This window comes from Nerophis ophidion, linkage group LG21, assembly GCF_033978795.1.
Source record: "Nerophis ophidion isolate RoL-2023_Sa linkage group LG21, RoL_Noph_v1.0, whole genome shotgun sequence".
NCBI lineage: Eukaryota > Metazoa > Chordata > Actinopteri > Syngnathiformes > Syngnathidae > Nerophis > Nerophis ophidion.
In genome coordinates this window covers 8,792,881-8,812,108 of record NC_084631.1, presented here as the reverse complement: position 1 = coordinate 8,812,108, position 19,228 = coordinate 8,792,881, and the positions used below count along the sequence as shown (strand labels likewise).

The window sequence follows — 19,228 nt, the reverse complement described above, 5'->3', positions numbered from 1 at the left end:
TGTGTGTGTGTGTGTGGTTCCATCAGTGCACGCTGATAACAAAAAGGACGTAATAAACAACAGCAGTGCACGTCAGCGCTCGTGCACGTGTGAGCAATCGGCGGTAGGCGGCCATGTTTGTTTGTAGGACGCCGCGCACGTGCTAGTGTGCCTCATTAGAGCAGACAAATGTGGTTGCCATGACAACGAGCGCTGCGGAGACGTAGTTGTGCTAGTTTAACAAAACGTTCTTTGTGGGGTTGCCAAGTGGGTGTGTGTGTGGGGGGGTGTTTTGGAGGGATAACAGACTAAATATGACAACAGAAGAAAATAATATTTACCTTTAATACCGTGATGAGTCAAGTGGTTCTTCTAGAACTTTCCAAACATTTTGGTCTCATGTGACCTTTGTCCACTTCTCCTTTCCTGCGGCGTACTTCCTTTTGTCAGCGGGCATCCCCCGCCCACCCAAAGTGGAAGTGATAACATCACAGCCAGGTGCGGTAGTTTCTCTTCTGCGCTCGCAGCAACGGCGTCTGAGTGTTGGCGTCCCGCCACGCCAGCCGGCCCCTCCCCCGCGCGCGGGCGCACGCCAGCAGCACGCTATGGAAGACGCCCTGGGACGGCGACGTGAAGGCCTGACGCACAAACACACATGACCTCTGATCGGTGAAAGGCGGCGCCGCAGATCACCCACCTGAATGACGTAGACCACCGCAGAGGCCGAGCTCGCGTTCCTCGATGACATCATCACCAGACACGCCGCTGAAATATCACATGAGCTTTTTTTTCCCGCATCAACACACAAAGAAAATAAACAAAAACGACAAACTGACCAGGTCCCCAGCAGAGGGCGAAGACGAGTGGGAACGCCAGCATCCGAAAGTCCAGCCAACGGAATGAGGCCCGCTGCTGGTTGCCAAGGTAACCATATGACATCACGACTCGCCGGTAAACATGACGAGCTTTTCCCATGATTATCTGGTGCAGGACATGCTACGTGTTAGCAAGGCATGCCGCGTGTTAGTGTGATGTATTAGTGAGACAAGCTAGGTATTAGCAAAGCATGCTAGGTGTTTTAGCATGATAAATTAGTGAGACAAGCTTTGTGTTAACAAGGCATGCTACATTTTAGCATGATGTTTTCATGAGACATGCTACGTGTTACAAAGGCCTCCTCAGTGGTTAGATCAGGGGTCACCAACCTTTTTGAAACCAAGAGCTACTTCTTGGGTACTGATTAATGCGAAGGGCTACCAGTTTGATACACACTTCAATAAATTGCCAGAAATAGCCAATTTGCTCAATTTACCTTTAATAAATATATATATATATATATATATATATATATATATATATATATATATATATATATATATATATATATATATATATATATATATATATATAAAAATGGGTATTTCTGTCTGTCATTCCATCGTATATTTTTTTTCCTTTTACGGAAGGTTTTTTGTAGATAATAAATATTGAAAAAAAACACTTAATTGAACGGTTTAAAAGAGGAGAAAACAGAAAAAAAAGAAAATTAAATTTTGAAACATAGTTTATCTTCAATTTGGACTCTCTAAAATTCAAAATTCAACCGAAAAAAAGAAGGGAAAAACTAGCTAATTCGAATCTTTTTGAAAAAATTTAAAAAATAATTTATGGAACATCATTAGTAACTTTTCCTGATTAAGTATAATTTAAAAATTTTGATGACATGTTTTAAATAGGTTAAAATCTAATCTGCATTTTGTTAGAATATATAACAAATTGCACCAAGCTATATTTCTAACAAAGACAAATCATTATTTCTTCTAGATTTTCCAGATCAAAATTTTTTAAATAAATTCAAAACACTTTGAAATAAGATTTAAATTTGATTCTAAAGATTTTCTAGATTTGCCAGAATAATTTTTTTAAATTTTAATCATGAGATAGCCGCCAGCGCCCCCCGCGACCCCAAAAGGGAATAAGCAGTAGAAAATGGTGGATGGAATTTAGTTTAAAGAAATATTTTTACACATATTCTTCTTCGAAAAAACAGAAGGTAAAATGAGAAATTACACAAAATGTATTTATTATTCTTTACAATAAAAAAATAACTAATTGAACATTGATTTAAATTGTCAGGAAAGAAGAGGAAGGAATTTAAAAGGTAAATGTGTTTAAAAATCCTAAAATCATTTTTAAGGTTGTGTTTTTTCTTTAAAATTGTCTTTTTGAAAGTTATAAGAAGCAAAGTAAAAAAATAAAGGAATTTATTTAAACAAGTGAAGACCAAGTCTTTACAATATTTTCTTGGATTTTCAAATTCTATTTAAGTTTTGTCTCTCTTAGAATTAAAAATGTCGAGCAAAGCCAGACCAGCTTGCTAGTAAATAAATAACATTTAAAAAATAGAGGCAGCTCACTGGTAAGTGCTGCTATTTGAGCTATTTTTAGAACAGGCCAGCGGGCGACTCATCTGGTCTTTACGGGTTACCTGGTGCCCGCGGGCACCGCGTTGGTGACCCCTGCACTAGTGACTCAAAGTGCTTTACATAGTGAAACCCAATACCTAAGTTACATTTTTAAACCAGTGTGGGTGGCACTGGGAGCAGGTGGGTAGAGTGCCTTGCCCAAGGACACAACAGCAGTGACTAGGATGACAGAAGTGAAGTGAATTATATTTATATAGCACTTTTCTCTAGTGACTCAAAACGCTTCACATAGTGAAACCCAATATTTAAGTTACATTTAAACCAGTGTGGGTGGCACTGGGAGCAGGTGGGTAGAGTGTCTTGCCCAAGGACACAACGGCAGTGACTAGGATGACAGAAGTGAAGTGAAGTGAAGTGAATTTATATAGCGCTTTTCCCTAGTGACTCAAAGCGCTTTACATAGTGAAACCCAATATCTAAGTTACATTTAAACCAGTGTGGGTGGCACTGGGAGCAGGTGGGTAAAGTGTCTTGCCCAAGGACACAACAGCAGTGACTAGGATGACAGAAGTGAAGTGAAGTGAATTATATTTATATAGCGCTATTCTCTAGTGAATCAAAGCGATTTCCATAGTAAAACCCAATATCTAAGTTACATTTTAAACCAGTGTGGGTGGCACTGGGAGCAGGTGGGTAAAGTGTCTTGCCCAAGGACACAACAGCAGTGACTAAGATGACAGAGGTGAAGTGAATTATATTTATATAGCGCTATTCTCTAGTGAAGCAAAGTGCTTTACATAGTGAAACCCAATATCCAAGTTACATTTAAACCAGTGTGGGTGGCACTGGGAGCAGGTGGGTAAAGTGTCTTGCCCAAGGACACAACGACAGTGACTAGGATGACAGAAGTGAAGTGAAGTGAATTATATTTATATAGCGCTATTCTCTAGTGAAGCAAAGCGCTTTACATTGTAAAACCCAATATCCAAGTTACATTTAAATCAGTGTGGGTGGCACTGGGAGCAGGTGGGTAAAGTGTCTTGCCCAAGGACACAACGGCAGTGACTCGGATGACAGAAGTAAAGTGAAGCCAATTATATTTATATAGCGCTTTTCTCTAGTGACTCAAAACGCTTCACATAGTGAAACCCAAAATTTAAGTTCCATTTAAACCAGTGTGGGTGGCACTGGGAGCAGGTGGGTAACGTGTCTTGCCCAAGGACACAACGGCAGTGACTAGGATGACAGAAGCGGGGATCAAACCTGGAACTCTCAAGTTGCCGGCGCGGCCACTCTTCCAACCGAGCTATACCGCCCCCGTCTTGACGAGGCATTCTATGTGCAAGCGAGTGTGAGCGTTGGCGTGCACAACTCACCATCATGCCAACCAACGTAAGGAAGAAGGCGGCGAGGAAGATGGCGCCAGAGTAGACGCGCAGCACCAGGCAGGCTCTGCCCGGCTGCCGAGCGGCGACAGGAAGCATCAGCAGACCCCTGTGTTCGTCCGGGGTAATCAAATGTTAGCAACACGCCGCCGCTGATTTGACTGCCAACGTCTCACCTGTACAAGTCGCTGCAGTTGGCGTCACACCGGCCGACGCGTCCTTGGATGTACACGGGCGCCATCAGGATGACCGGGAGCACGCTGGTGACACATGTGCATCATTCACCTTCAACGCACTTCCTGTGACGACGCACTAAGCGGCTCGCACTCACCCACAAAGCAGCGCCGTCATCTTGGCGGCCGGGACTCTCTGGGAAAACAAGGAAAATATCGCCATGATGATGCAGAACTTCACAGACATCCACATAAAGAACTGTTCCCTCTGAGGGCCGCACACTGACACATTAACACAGGTGGGGGCCACTTTGATATTTTTTCATCTTCAAAACCAATATGAAATTTACACTTTTTAACTTTTAGGGCTCCGCTCAAGTTTGGTCCTGAGTACCCGGGCATAAAAATAAATCATACGAACCCCAAAACCAGTGAAGTTGGCACTTTATGTAAATCGGAAATAAAAACAGAATACAATTATTTGCTAATCCTTTCCACCTATATTCTATTAAATAGACTGCAAATATATTTTATAATCCAACTGAGAATTTTATTTTTTTTGCAAATATCAGCTCATTTAGAATTTGATGCCTGAAACATGTTTAAAAAAAGCTGGCACGAGTGGCAAAAAAGACTGAGAAAGTTCAGGAATGCTCATCAAACACTTATTTGGAACATCCCACTGGTGAACAGGCTAATTGGGAACAGGTGGGTGCCATGATTGGGCATAAAATCAGTTCCCATGAAATGCTCAGTCATTCACAAGCAAGAATGGAGCGAGAGTCACCACTTTGTGAACAAATGGGCCAGCAAATTGTTTAAGAACAACATTTCTCAACCGGCTATTGCAAGGAATTTAGGGATTTCACCATCTACTGTCCGTAATATCAAAAGATTCATAGAATCTGGAGAAATCACTGCACGTAAGTAACATTGAATGCCCGTGACTTTTGATCCCACAGGCGAGACTGCATCAAAAGTCAACATCAGCGTGTTAAGGATATCACCACATGGACTCAGTAATACACTTCACAAAACCACTGTTAGTAACTACAGTTGGTCGCTACATCTGTAAGTGCAAGTTAAAACGCTGCTATGCAAAGTCAAAGCCATTTATCAACAACACCCAGAAGAGCTGCCGGCTTCGCTGGGCCCGAGCTCATCTAAGATGAACTGATGCAAATTGGAAAAGTGTTCTGTCGTCATTTCAAATTGTTTTTGGAAAATGTGGATGTTGTGTCCTCAGGAACAAAGAGGAAAAGAGCCATCTGGATTGTTATAGGCGCAAAGTTGAAAAGCCAGCATCTGTGATGGAATGGGGATGTATCAGTGCCGAATGCAAGGGTAAGTTACACATCTGTGAAGGCACCATTAATGCTGAAAGGTACATTAAGGTTTTGGCGCAACCTATGTTGCTATCCAAGCAAATTTATTATGGACGTCCTTGCTTATTTCAGCAAGAAAATGCCAAGCCACGCGTGGCTTTGAAGTAAAAGAGTGCGGGTACTAGACTGGCCTGCCTGTAGTCCACACCTGTCTCCTATTGAAAATGTGTGGCGCAATCTGAAGCCTAAAATACCACAACAGACACTCCGGACTGTTGAACAACTTAAGCTGTTCAAGCAAGAATGGGGAATAATTTCACCTGAAAAGCTACAAAAATTGGTCTCCTCAGTTATCCAAATGTTTATTGAGTGTTGTTAAAAGGAAAGGCAATGTAACAGTGGTAAAAATGCCTCCATGCCAACTTTTTTTTGCAATATGTTGCTGCCATTAAATTGTAAGTTAATGATTATTTGCAAAAAAAAACCATTAAGTATCTTGTCTTTGCAGTCTATTCCATTAAATATAAGTTCAAAAGGATTTGCAGATCGTTGTATTCTGTTTTTATTTATAATTACACAATGTGCCAACTTCACTGGTTTTGGATTTTGTACATTCATTTTCATTCAACACTAAAATCTCTAGATCTACTTCAGATTGATCTGTTGAAGTTAAAAACAAATTATAATGCGCAAAAAATAATGTGGCAAAATATGCGAATCTCCCCCCACCCACCCAAATAAATAAATGCAATATTTGATGTGAAGTACTGCAATGAGGTGGTGACTTGTCCAGGGTGTACACCGCCTTCCGCCCGAATGAAGCCGAGATAGGCTCCAGCGATCCCCCGCGACCCCGAAAGGGACAAGCGGTAGAAAATGGATGGATGAATGATGTGAAGTAAGTGCCTTAATTATATCAATAATTTATAACATAAATTTTAATCCATTATTATTTTTTGAACAATTAAAAAAAATAACAAATCTTATTACAATTTATGGGGACCCCATTGGATCCCATTCAAAAAATGTTTGAAAACTAGTAAGTTTTTTTTTTTTTGTTTCCTTAAACTTTGACTTCAGGTCTATTTGTCTGAGTTTTTATTATTTGTTCATGTTTTAAGCCATTTTTGTCATCGAACATTTTAGTAGGTCAAACTCAATAACTTCAATGTTTCGCCCCAAATTATTTCAAAAGTGCATCGTTTTTTGTAAAGTAAATGAAGCCATGAATAGAGCAATAATTGACAACATCGATTTTAATCCATTATTATTTTTGAGCAATAATATATACATATAAAAAAAATATTAAAATTCATTCAAATTATTTTTAACTTTAACTTCATATATAACCGGAGATTGAGTTTTTATAATTTGTTCATGTTTTTTTTGTGTGTTTTATGCCCTTTTTGTCATAGAAAACTTTCGTTTTTTTAACTGCCAAATAGGCAAAATAGGTTAAAGTGGAATATTTGATGTGTATTACTTGAGGCTTTCAATAGGTCAATAATTAATAACATTGATTTTGATTCATTATTTTTTTTATGAGTAATGAGTTTTAAAGAAATAAAACAGTCTGCATGGCAGCTTTGTTTTATTAGACTTTCTTTTATTCCACTTTTTTAAAATGTGTTTCTTTCTTTTTAAATATAATTTTTAGAATGTTCCTCGGGCCGTAAACATGTTTTTTGGGACACCCCCGATCTGGATACATGTTCTATACATGTGAGTGGTACCTGTCCAAGGTGTTGCTGTGGGCCGAAGGAGAACCTGAGGCGCAGGTTGGCGTAGACGCTCCACACGTAGTTGAGTGTGTAGAAGAAGGACGCCATGCACACAACCTGACACACACACACACACACACACACACACACGGTCACGTGCACAACAAAAAAATTAGGTCATCTGCTTGTGGGAACATTCCGGGTCCTGACCTGCCGGGCCATGTGAAGGTGGTCCCGGACGAGGCATCGCTGAGACCCCAGGGCGCCCCCTAGCAGCCAGCAGAGGGCGAGCAGCAGGTCGGAGGCAGCAAGCAGGAGCGGCGCCTGCAGCTGCAAGTGTGCACGTCACGTGCGCTAGTCAAGTTCTAGGACGGTCACGTGGTTTTGGATCAGGCACAGAAACTCACCTCAGCCGTGTTCCCGTCTGGTCGCTGGGACATCATGCAGGAGATGATGGAGGCGGAGGCGAGTGCGCTGGAACAGCCACGGTTAGAACCAAAATCGTCAGAACCAATCAGAGCGTGCGCTCACCTGAGCAGAGACACGAGCATCTGGGCCCACTGGACCACATCCTGGATCTGTAGAGAAACCGACGTGGATCAGAACCACAAACAAAGCTCAGAGACACTACATACTGACCTGGGTCCAGTCATGTGGTCCAGTGGAGTTCTGGTATGAGGGCATTTGATCCATGTCAGGTCAGTTGTGGATCAGCATGTGTGCCCTGCGCTTTTATACACACAGGCCCCGCCCACTAGGAGGCAGCCCCACAGCGCCGCTCAGAGGGCAAAGTTGCAAGCAGAATGAAGCGACAAACTGTGCTGAGCAAGTGTTTTATTTGTGTGGTGCTATTGCTATGACAACATCATCATTTGGTTAGCCTAGCGAAGCGGGAGTGCTCGTCTGAGGCGGCGAGCTGGCGGCCTGGTGCCGCTTCATGTGCTTGCGGAAAGCTCGGGCGCCGCTCAGGTCCTTCATGCAGATGCGGCACATGTACGGGCGGCCGGCAGCGTGCACGTCCACGTGGTAGCGGAGTTCCAGCGTGCGGGTGAAGCTCTTGTTACACACGGGACACTGATGGCGCACGTCCGAGTGGACGAGCTGGTGGCTCTTGAGGGCGCTGGGCTGCTTGAAGGTCTTGGGGCAGTCGCTGCATGCATAGGGTCGCGTGTCAGCGTGCAGCCGCTGGTGGCGGCGCAGAGCGCTGGAGAAGGTGAAGCTCTTGTCACACTGCTTGCACAAAAACGGCTTCTCGCCCGTGTGGATCCGCCGGTGCTCCTTGAGGTGCACCTGCTGCGTGAAGCTCTTCTTGCAGGTGACGCACTGGAAGGGACGTTCTCCCGAGTGAATGCGCAGGTGCTTTAACAGCGCAGACGCCTTGAAGCAGTCGCGAGCGCAGACAGGGCAGACGTGCCTGCGCTTGTCCTCGTCTGACTGCACCTCTGCGCCGCCCTCCGCTGGGAGGAAGGGAGAGAGCGCGTGAGGACATGAGGGACGCCAAGACCAAGAACGGGAGACACATGGCGCGAGGGACATGGTGGGCAGGAAGAACATGAGGGACGTGAAGATGTGGGGGACATGAAGAGCAGGAAAAACATGATGAGATGAGGGGGACATGACCAGATGTGGGAGATGATGGGCACATGACGATATGGGGGTGGACATGAGGAGATACGGGAGATGAGGGGGACATGACGATATGGGGGTGGACATGAGGAGATACGGGAGATGAGGAGGACATGACGATATGGGGGTGGACATGACCAGATGTGGGAGATGAGGGGGACATGACCAGATGTGGGAGATGAGGAGGACATGACGATATGGGGGGGACATGACCAGATGTGGGAGATATGACCACATGTGGGAGATGAGGGGGACATGACGATATGGGGGGGATATGACCAGATGTGGGAGATGAGGGGGACATGACGATATGGGGGTGGACATGAGGAGATGTGGGAGATGACGGGGGAAATGAAATGGGGGTGGACATGAGGAGATGCGGTAGATGAGGAGGACATGACGATATGGGGTGGACATGAGGAGATGTGGGAGATGACGGGGAAATGATATGGGGGTGGACATGAGGAGATGAGGAGGACATGACGATATGGGGGGGACATGACCAGATGTGGGAGATATGACCAGATGTGGGAGATGAGGGGGACATGACAATATGGAGGGGACATGACCAGATGTGGGAGATGAGGGGGAAATGACGATATGGGGGTGGACATGAGGAGATGTGGGAGATGAGGGGGACATGACGATATGGAGGGGACATGACCAGATGTGGGAGATGAGGGGGACATGACGATATGGGGGTGGACATGAGGAGATGTGGGAGATGACGGGGAAATGAAATGGGGGTGGACATGAAGAGATGCGGTAGATGAGGAGGACATGACGATATGGGGGGGACATGACCAGATGTGGGAGATGAGGGGGACATGACGAGATGCGGAGGACATGACAATATGGAGGGGGGGGGGCATGACCAGATGTGGAGGACATGAAAATATGGGGAGGGGGGCATGAACGGGCGTGGGGGACATGATGAGATGTGGGGTACATGATGATATGGGGGGACATGACGAGAAGCGGGGGACATGACGATATGGGGGGACATGACGAGAAGCGGGGGACATGACGAGATGCGGGGGACATAACAAAAGGCACATGCTTCCTATACTGTACATACTGTTACACTATTTGATATGGCACTGGTACTGTATTTGACTACTGTACTTCTCCTTGACCTGATACCTCTACCATAACTACTGTGACTTATTGTGCAACTTAATTGTCTTGTAATTAATGTACATCAGAGCTAATCAATTTTTTGTATTTAGTATATTAGATTCTGCAACTAATGTTTGGATCTCACTGTACGCAATATCTGAAGGGCATGGAAAAAAGCATTTCACTGAGGTGTAGTCTGCATATGACAAACTTGAACCCTGATGTTGAGATGCAGGACATGACGAGATGTGGGGGACATGACAACGACAGGCACATGTTGAGATGCAGGATGTGACCAGATGCGGGGTACATGACTACGTGAGGCACATGAGGAGATTCAAGACATGAGGAGATTTGCAGGACATGAGGAAATGAGGGAGATAAGAGACATGACGATATGGGTAGGGGACATGAAGAGATGTGGGGGGGACATGAGACATAGATGACATGAAGGACAAGCGTCCAACGTACGTGTGACAGCAGCGCTCCAGTCTTCTTCTTCACCATCAGAATTAATCAGACCGCTAACGGGTCCTTCGTCGTCGTCATCCTCCTTCACAGCATCTTCGTTGCTATGGTTGCCAGGCAGATCCTGGCAGACAGCGATGACATCATTAAACAGGTCAGCTGTCATGGGAATGTTAAAGGCCTACTGAAATGAGATTTTCTTATTCAAACGGGGATAACAGGTCCATTCTATGTGTCATACTTGATCATTACGCGATATTGCCATATTTTTGCTGAAAGGATTTAGTAGAGAACATCCACGATAAAGTTCGCAACTTTTGGTCGCTAACAGAAAAGCCCTGCCTTTACCGGAAGTCGCAGACGATGACGTCACCCGTTGATGGCTCCTCGCATCCTCACATTGTTTTTAATGGAAGCCTCCAACAAAAAGAGCTATTCTGACCGAGAAAACAAAAATTTCCCCATTAATTTGAACGAAGATGAAAGATTTGTGTTTGAGGATATTGATAGCGACAGACTAGAAAAAAAAAAAAAAACGCGATTGCATTGGGACGGATACAGATGTTTTTAGACACATTTACTAGGATAATTCTGGGGAATTCCTTATCTTTCTATTGTGTTGCTAGTGTTTTAGTGAGTTTAATAGTTCCTGATATTCGGAAGTGTGTATCCACGGGTGTCTTGAGGCCAGTGTCTGATGGAAGTCGACGTGAGCTGTACAGAAGGCCCAAGCTCAACCGATCTCCGGTAAGTGGCGACTTTTTGCCACAAATTTTCTCACCGAAAACTGCTGGTTGACAATTGGTCGGGATCCATGTTTGCTTGACCGCTCTGATCCATAGTAAAGTTTCACCTCCGGGAGATTTAAACAAGGAATCACAGTGTGTTTGTGTGGCTAAAGCTTCCCAACTCCATCTTTCTACTTTGACTTCTCCATTACTAATTGAACAAATTGCAAAAGATTCAGCAACACAGATGTCCAAAATAATGTAATTATGCGGTTAAAGCAGACGACTTTTAGCTGTGTGTGTGCGCAGCGCTAGTATTTCCTAAAAGTCCGTGACGTCACGCGTACACGTCAGCCTTCTGCGACGTTTAACAGGACACTTTGCGGGAAATTTAAAATTACAATTTAGTAAACTAAAAAGGCCGTATTGGCATGTGTTGCAATGTTAATATTTCATCGTTGATATATAAACTATCAGACTGCGTGGTCGGTAGTAGTGGCTTTCAGTAGGCCTTTAAGACATCAAAACTACCTTGCCCTGCAGGTCGTCTGCAGGAAGTGACGCCGTCTCTACCGGCACATCTGCAGGACTATCAGGCTGTTTGGGGGCGGAGCTTGCGGCGGTGGCGTCCAACAGGCTTTGACGGACATGGATGCTCATGTGCTTGCGCAGCTCGTAAGGCCGCAGGAAGCGCTTGGAACAGACGCTGCAGGAGTGCAGCCTTTCATGCGTGTGGATCTTCAGGTGAGCTTTCAGGTTGGTGGCGTTGGCGAACGACTTCCCGCAGTACGAGCAGTCGTGCAGCTTCTGGGCGCCGTGAACCTCCAGGTGCTCCTTCAGCTTGTAGGGTCTGGAGAAGCTCCGCCCACACACGTCACACACGTGGAGCATCTTCCTCCTCTTCTTCCCGCTTCCTGTCGCAAACAGGAAGTGCACTTTAACAAACCGCCACCTCGACGGGCCACATGGTTGGCTCACCTGGCGATGCAGGCGGTTCCTGCGAGGGGTCCACTTCCTCGCCGTTGGAGACCGCGCCGCCGTCAGCCGGCTGTCATGTGACAGGATTTAGAAGACAGTCAGAGAGAGGGAACATGGCTGACATGATGGGCATGACGCACCGCGGTGAGCTGCAGGTGTTTGAGCAGGTGCTTCCTGAGCAGGCCGGGTCTGTTGAAGCTCCTGCTGCACAGCGAGCAGGGGTGGGACTTGCGGCCCGTGTGAAGCGTGGCGTGGTCGCGGAAGGCCGATGCCGTGGAGAACACCTTGCGGCACAAGTGGCACGAGTAACGGGCCTCCGCCTCATGCAAGTGGCGGTGTTCCGACAGGCCGCCAGCAGAGGCGAAGCGCTTGGGGCAGTGCGGGCAGGCGTAGGGTCGCTCGCCCGTGTGCGAGCGCTGGTGCTGCAGCAGGTAGCGGCGCTGCAGGAAGCCCCGCCCGCACACCCCACAGAGGTGCTGCTTCTCCGGGGCGTGGCGCAGGCGATGGCGGCGCAGGCAGCCCGGCTGCGAGTAGCTGACGCCGCAGTCGGGGCACGAGTACGGCTTCTCGCCCGTGTGTACCCGCTGGTGGGCCTTCACGTTGACCTTCTTGCTAAAGCGCTTGCCGCACACGGGACACGCGTGCGGCTTCTCACCGGCGTGCGCCGCCATGTGGTCGGACAGGCGGGACGGACACGAGAAGTCTCGGTCGCACAGCGAGCAGTGGTGGCGCCGCTTGGACGCCTCCACGCTTGCCTTGGGCAGCGGCGGCTCATCTCCTGCAGGGCGTGAAGCACAAGACGCTGCGATGACATCGCCTTTAAATCACAGACAGTGGCATTTCACAATAAAAGCCTAACCTTCAGTAGCATTTTGTTCTATTTTGACGTCATTCATCTCCTCTTCCTGCCATGAAACACTAAAATCAAGCACAAGTAGAAATATCGTTATATAAACTTGTCAACAATATTGACATAGCCATATAAACGTATTAAGAATGTCTTTGACCTACGAACAGGACTGAAAGTCATTATTTTGAACACAAACATCGATTGTCTTGTGTCACAAAGTAACATGCGTTATAGAAACTTAGCAAACACATTCGGCTATATCAGGGGTGTCCAAAGTGCGGCCCGGGGGCCATTAGCGGCCCACAGCTAATCGTTTACCGGCCCGCCACACATTCTGCAAAAATTGCAAAATTGACAGTATTGAAAAAATTTAAAAATAAACATTTAAAAAAGGTGCAATGAGGTGAACTCTAATGAGAAAAGTGGCAATCTTGACACAAAGCTGCCATGCAGGCAGCTTTTTTCCCCCCCTTTTTTCTTTTCTTTTTTTTCCATTGCGCAAAAAAAAGGACAAAAAAAATCTGTTATAATGAATTATTCCTAAAAACTATTACTTTAAGATGTTTTATGTGGAAAAAATATTGCATATGTTGTGTGGTTGCCATATAAAAACAAAGTTTTGACCAAAGAGCATTTAAAACAATACAAAATAATACTTCATACTTAAAATCAACAGATATATCGGAAGTTGATCTTGAAATTTAAGTGTTAAAAGTTAAAAAAAAACAAAAAACTAATAAAAATGCATCCTTTTATGAGTGGGGAACCTTTCGGATCTCAAATAGATTTAGTAGGATTTTATTCAATTTTTCACTGTGATTACTCAAAATTATTAATTACCAAAATCAATGGTGTCCTGCATTATTGATCTTTGAAGGCTTTAATTGCTAAATAAAGGAACTCTCCTGAAGGAATCAATAAAGTACTATCTATCTATCAAAATACTGCATATTTCAGTTTTACTATAAAAAACAAAGTTGTCTTTGACAGAAAAGGCATAAAACCTTATTTTTTTTAACTTTATATCAACCTCAAGTTGATATAGAAATTTACTGTAAGCATTAAAGGCCTACTGAAACTTATTACTAGCGAACACCCAGTCTGATAGTTTATAAATTAATGATGAAATATTAACATTGCAACACATGCCAATACGGCCGCTTTAGTTTACTAAATTACAATTTTAAATTTCCCGCGGAGTTTCCTGTTGAAAACGTTGCGGAATGATGACGCGTGTTTGTGACGTTATTGGTTGGAGGGGACATATTAGCCCAGCACCACTTGCGGCTAAAAGTCGTCTCTTTTCATCGCATAATTACACAGTATTTTGGACGTCTGTGTTGCTGAATCTTTTGCAATTTGTTCAATTAATAATGAAGTCAAAGTAGAATGATGGAGGTGGGAAGCTTTTAGCTTTTAGCCACACAAACACACGGTGTTTCCTTGTTTAAAATTCCTGGAGGTGAAGCTTTACTATGGATCAGAGCGGTCAAGCGAACATGGATCCCGACTACATGTCAAACGGAAGTTTTTGGTGAGAAAATTGTGGTAATAAGTCGCCTCTTACCGGAGATCAGCGGAGCTTCTGTCCTGCTGCAGCTTCGTGACTTTCCTCAACACACCCGTGGCCACACCCCTCCGACTATTAGGTACTATTATAACTCATTAAAACACTAGCAACTGAATAGGCAGATAAGGGATTTCCCAGAATTATCCTAGTAAACGTGTCTAAAAACATCTGAATCGCTCTCACTGCAATCACTTTTCTTCTAGTCCTTCACTCCAAATTTCCTCATCCACAAATCTTTCATCCTCGCTCAAATTAATGGGGAGATCGTCGCTTTCTCAGTCCGAATAGCTCTCGCTACTGGAGACTCACATTATAAACAACGTGAGGATGTGAGGAGCCCTACAACCAGTGACGTCACGCGCACATCGTCTGCTACTTCCGGTAAAGGCAAGACTTTTTTTATTAGCCACCAAAAGTTGCAAACTTTATCTTGGATGTTCTCTACTAAATCTTTTCAGCAAAAATATGGCAATATAGCGAAATGATCAAGTATGACACAGAATGGACCTGCTATCCCCGTTTGAATAAGAAAATCTCATTTCAGTAGGCCTTTAAATAAAAAATAATAAAAATAATTTGACTTATTTTTAACATTTTAGTGACTGAGACCCTCTATGCTGCCCAGGAGCCCTAAGGATTAAAAAAAAAATCCATATATTTTGTTATGGTTTAAAAATGAAAAATATCAAAATGGCCCCGCCCCGTATGCCTAAATTTTTCTGTGTGCGGCCCTTTGTGGAAAGACTTTGGAAACCCCTGGGCTATTTTAATGTTACCGTAGCTAGCGACCCAGCGTACCGTACCCTCAGTCGAAGCTGTCACGCCAAATTTCTTCCCCCTACAACCCCCCCCCCCATTTACTTCCGGGGTCATGATTAATACAGACGTTTTGTTAACGCTATATTATAAAAATACAGACGTTTTGTTCACGCTATATTATTAAAAAAATTAAAAAACAATTTACAAACACAAGCTATGGGATGACGCATTTACTTCCGGGGTCACGTTTCCTCTTATGTCATCCCATAGCTTGTGTTTGTAAATTGTTTTTTTATTTTTTTCTATAATGTAGCGTTAACAAAACGTCTGTATTTTTATAATATAGCGTTAACAAAACGTCTGTATTAATCATGACCCCGGAAGTAAATGGGGTGGGGGAAGGTTTTTGTGGGGAGAAGAAATTTGGCGTGACAGTGCCAAAAACACGAAAGTTTACAGGAAGTGCACTTTGAAAGAGGTCACCGTATTTCCTTGAATTGCCGCCGGGGCGCTAATTAATTTGAATTGCCGCCGGGGCGCTAATTAATTTAAAACCTCTTCTCACTCCTGCGCTTACCAAAGGCATGCGGTAAAAGTAAGCATGCGCTAATTATCCCAAAACCTCTTCTCACCCCTGCGCTTACCAAAGGCATGCGGTAAAAATAAGCACGCGCTAATTCTTTAAAAACCTTTTCTCGCTCCTGCGCCTACCAAAGGCATGCGGTTAAAAATTTGAGTGTGATGTAAGATAGGACCTTTAATCCTACTGAATAGCTAGATAGATAGATAGATAGTACTTTATTGATTCCTTCAGGAAAATTAATATTCCAGCAGCTCTTAATCTTCTTCCCTTTATACGATTTTAAATTACCGGTATTGAAATCAGCCTCCTCCATTTTGAAAATGATGACAGGGGAAGTTTCACTCTTGACATCACAAGTTTGACCAGGCGGTAATACTAAGCATGCGCTAATTATTTCGGGAAGCGAGTGTGGCCCGGCAGTAATTCAAGGCAGGCGCATACTATATGCCCTGCGGCAATTCAAGGAAATACGGTAATTCAACTTCCTGTAAAGTTAGATAGCACTATAGCTAAAAGTAAAAGCGATGGACGCAAGCTAAAATGTATAATTAGCTAAACACACAATGAAGACCATATTTCTATTTGTGATAAAGACACTTTTAGCGCAGAAAAGAGATGCTAACGCGATAAAACACCAACCAGAGCCAGCAGAAATGAGCTAACATAAGCTAGCAGCGCTGCTAAGCCAACACAAGCTAGCCAGGCTAAACGCGTCACGACCCCTTTAAAGATTTAAAACGTAACGGTCGTTAAACTCAGTAATTAGCACTTTTGTGAAACATTATCATCTTGGCCAGGAATAACTAGCCTGAAAGCGAACGTTGGCCTGTCGCCTGCTAGCACGTCACCACCAACACTTTAAAGAGCAATTTTTTTAAAGAACTTGCCTGAGTATGTTAAAAGATATGCAATTTACTCCCCGCTTGCAATTTGTATGTCATTTAGGAGTATTTACAGCTTGGAGTAGTGTACAAAAAGACTGTGGCAGCGGTGCATATGTTTCTTCTTGCCTGAGTTATGTTGTTGTTAGTAGTTCTTCATTCCGACATCAGGGGGCGCCAGACACCAGCAGTGCAGCATTAAAGTGAGCTATTTTTCTTCTTCGCTGTTGTGGCGGCAGGCATTCATTGCAACTGGTGCATTAGCGCCCCCCTTCGGTATGGCGTTTTGACTACAGCAGTGGTTCTCAACCTTTTTTCAGTGATGTACCCCCCTGTGAACATTTTTTAATTAAACTACCCCCTAATCAGAGAAAAGCATTTTTGGTTGAAAAAAAAAAAGAGATAAAGAAGTAAAATACAGCACTGTGTCATCAGTTTCTGATTTATTAAATTGTATCCATCCATCCATTTTCTACCGCTTATTCCCTTTCGGGGTCGCGGGGGGCGCTGGCGCCTATCTCAGCTACAATCGGGCGGAAGGCAGGGTACACCCTGGACAAGTCGCCACCTCATCGCAGGGCCAACACAGATAGACAGACAACATTCACACTCACATTCACACACTAGGGCCAATTTAGTGTTGCCAATCAACCTATCCCCAGGTGCATGTCTTTGGAAGTGGGAGGAAGCCGGAGTACCCGGAGGGAACCCACGCATTCACGGGGAGAACATGCAAACTCCGCACAGAAAGATCCCGAGCCTGGATTTGAACCCAGGACTGCAGGAACTTCGTATTGTGAGGCAGACGCACTAACCCCTCTGCCACCGTGAAGCCTATTAAATTGTACAAAATTGCAAAATATTGCTCATTTGGATAAGTCTTTATTGTCATTGCACAAGTACAACAAAACTTTGTTTTCAGCACAAACCTGTTCAAGATTAGACAAACAAACAGTGTACAGGGTTACAGAACAAGAACGCTGGGAAAAAAAGTAAACGTTGGGGACGGATGAGTAAAAAAAAAATTACGATCTAGACTGGGCTCCTAAGGGGGCCCAGTCTGGAGTGGGAAAACCCCTCCATAGCAAAGCACATATACATATTACAACATACATCTCGAGATATAATAATAATAATAATAATGGATTAGATTTATATCGTGCTTTTCTATTGTTAGGTACTCAAAGCGCTCACAGAGAAGTGGGAACCCATCATTCACACCTGGTGGTGGTAAGCTACATCTGTAGCCACAGCTGCCCTGGGGTAGACTGACGGAAGCGTGGCTGCCACTTTGCGCCTACAGCCCCTCCGACCACCACCAATCATTCATTCATCATTCATTCATCAGTGTGAGCGGCACCGTGGGCAAGGGTGAAGTGTCCTGCCCAAGGACACAACGGCAGCGATTTGAATGTTAATTAGGTGGGAAGCGAACCTGCAACCCTCAGGTTTCTGGCACGGCCGCTCTACCCACTACGCCATGCCGCCCCTATCTAGCAACAGAGGGAAGGTAGTTCAAGGTCATGGTGGTAGGCCGCAGCTCTTCAGGCGCTGACGGGGCGGCATAGCTCGGTTGGTAGAGCGGCCGTGCCAGCAACTTGAGGGTTGCAGGTTCGATTCCCGCTTGTGCCATCCTAGTTACTGCCGTTGTGTCCTTGGGCAAGACACTTTACCCACCTGCTCCAAGTGCCACCCACACTGGTTTAAATGGAACTTAGATATTGGGTGTCACTATGTAAAAGCGCTTTGAGTCACTTGAGAAAAGCGCTATATAAATATAATTCACTTCACTTCACTTGACCATCCATTCATCACCCCTATGGGATTTGCGTCGAGGACGTTGGGTTGGGAGGGGGGTGGGGTGTGTATGTGTGGCGTATATTTTTATGTGGATGTGTGTGTGTGTGTGTAAGCCCGCAGTGTGTGTCTGTTCCGCGGCCTTGATGTATTATGCAGTCGCTAGTCCAAAGTCAACAACAACAGGTGTGTGTCTTCACAGCACCGTCCTTCGGGAGAGTCTCGAAGCCAGGGAAACAGTCCAAGTTAGAATGATTTGTATGCGAGTGAAAATAAAATTTGCTTTTCACTCTAAATTGTCTATAACTGGTCGTCAAAAACTGCGGGGTAGACAGTCCGATGTAATCCACAGTTCTTTCCGCATCCTCCAATCATTTGTGGCAGCTTTGGGGTACTTTGAAGACTGCCAGCAACTTCCAATTTGTCGACAAACCAGAGCAATGCTTACTCCAATCAGCAGATGTCCGGTTGTCATAATTCCGAATAGGTGGATATTTTCACGTCCTCGACAGAAAAGGGTCGCCAGGCACGCGGCCCTCCTTCTTCTCCCAAGAGTCCGTCGTGTGTCCAGCAACAACCGCTTCGTCACGACAGCAGGTTCCCCCAAACCTGAGATCTTGTCAATTTTGTTGAGGCCAGTTAAATAGTTCCAATGTTTAGATTTGGAGAGCAGTGCAAAAAGAGGCAACAAGAAAGTTAAGACAAGACAAAACAAAGAAGCAAGCAGGGAGAGGAAAGGGGAGCGTCCACTCTCGATGTGTGCCAGAGAGAAAATTTGTAGTGGTCTTTCTTGAACTATTTGGAAAAAAAGATATAAAAATAACTACAAAACTTGTTGAAAAATAAACAAGTGATTCAAT

At 44.6% G+C, this 19,228-nt stretch overlaps 2 protein-coding genes and 1 long non-coding RNA gene across 5 annotated transcripts; 1 reads left to right on the top strand and 2 right to left on the bottom strand.

Annotated features, from left to right (window-relative positions):
- Positions 1 to 305: 305 nt before the first annotated feature.
- Positions 306 to 7,855, bottom strand: tmem116 (transmembrane protein 116). The gene is made up of 11 exons (XM_061881794.1): positions 7,649 to 7,855; positions 7,541 to 7,587; positions 7,417 to 7,483; positions 7,220 to 7,339; positions 7,022 to 7,126; positions 4,122 to 4,159; positions 3,967 to 4,050; positions 3,782 to 3,899; positions 816 to 960; positions 677 to 744; positions 306 to 617 (listed from the first exon to the last, which is right to left on the bottom strand). Exons 1-11 carry the CDS (start codon positions 7,700 to 7,702, stop codon positions 468 to 470), a joined length of 996 nt encoding a protein of 331 aa, XP_061737778.1. The 5' UTR covers positions 7,703 to 7,855; the 3' UTR covers positions 306 to 467.
- Positions 442 to 5,817, top strand: LOC133539697 (uncharacterized). The gene is made up of 3 exons (XR_009803472.1): positions 442 to 903; positions 5,210 to 5,307; positions 5,421 to 5,817. It is a non-coding gene; the product is annotated as an uncharacterized LOC133539697 (long non-coding RNA).
- LOC133539690 (zinc finger protein 234-like) lies at positions 7,829 to 16,780 on the bottom strand. 3 transcript variants are annotated; one of them, XM_061881787.1, is made up of 7 exons: positions 16,701 to 16,780; positions 12,788 to 12,846; positions 12,069 to 12,706; positions 11,929 to 11,998; positions 11,482 to 11,864; positions 10,226 to 10,346; positions 7,829 to 8,466 (listed from the first exon to the last, which is right to left on the bottom strand). In XM_061881787.1, exons 2-7 carry the CDS (start codon positions 12,822 to 12,824, stop codon positions 7,886 to 7,888), a joined length of 1,830 nt encoding a protein of 609 aa, XP_061737771.1. In that variant the 5' UTR covers positions 12,825 to 12,846; positions 16,701 to 16,780; the 3' UTR covers positions 7,829 to 7,885. The 3 variants fall into 3 exon arrangements, with proteins under 3 accessions (XP_061737771.1, XP_061737770.1, XP_061737773.1); XM_061881786.1 differs by having other exon boundaries at positions 16,578 to 16,759; XM_061881789.1 differs by lacking the exon at positions 16,701 to 16,780 and adding an exon at positions 14,346 to 15,204.
- Positions 16,781 to 19,228: the final 2,448 nt, after the last annotated feature.

Excerpts from the sequence above, each read along its gene's own strand:
- tmem116 (XM_061881794.1), bottom strand. The coding sequence starts at position 7,702 with ATGGATCAAATGCCCTCATACCAGAACTCCACTGGACCACATGACTGG. Across the intron at positions 7,484-7,540 it reads ATGCTCGTGTCTCTGCTCAG|CGCACTCGCCTCCGCCTCCA; the intron begins GTGAGCGCACGC and ends TGGCTGTTCCAG. Across the intron at positions 961-3,781 it reads TTACGTTGGTTGGCATGATG|ATAATCATGGGAAAAGCTCG; the intron begins GTGAGTTGTGCA and ends GTCCTGCACCAG.
- LOC133539690 (XM_061881787.1), bottom strand. The coding sequence starts at position 12,824 with ATGAATGACGTCAAAATAGAACAAAATGCTACTGAAG. Across the intron at positions 11,865-11,928 it reads GGAACCGCCTGCATCGCCAG|GAAGCGGGAAGAAGAGGAGG; the intron begins GTGAGCCAACCA and ends TGTTTGCGACAG. Across the intron at positions 10,347-11,481 it reads CAGACGACCTGCAGGGCAAG|GATCTGCCTGGCAACCATAG; the intron begins GTAGTTTTGATG and ends GCTGTCTGCCAG.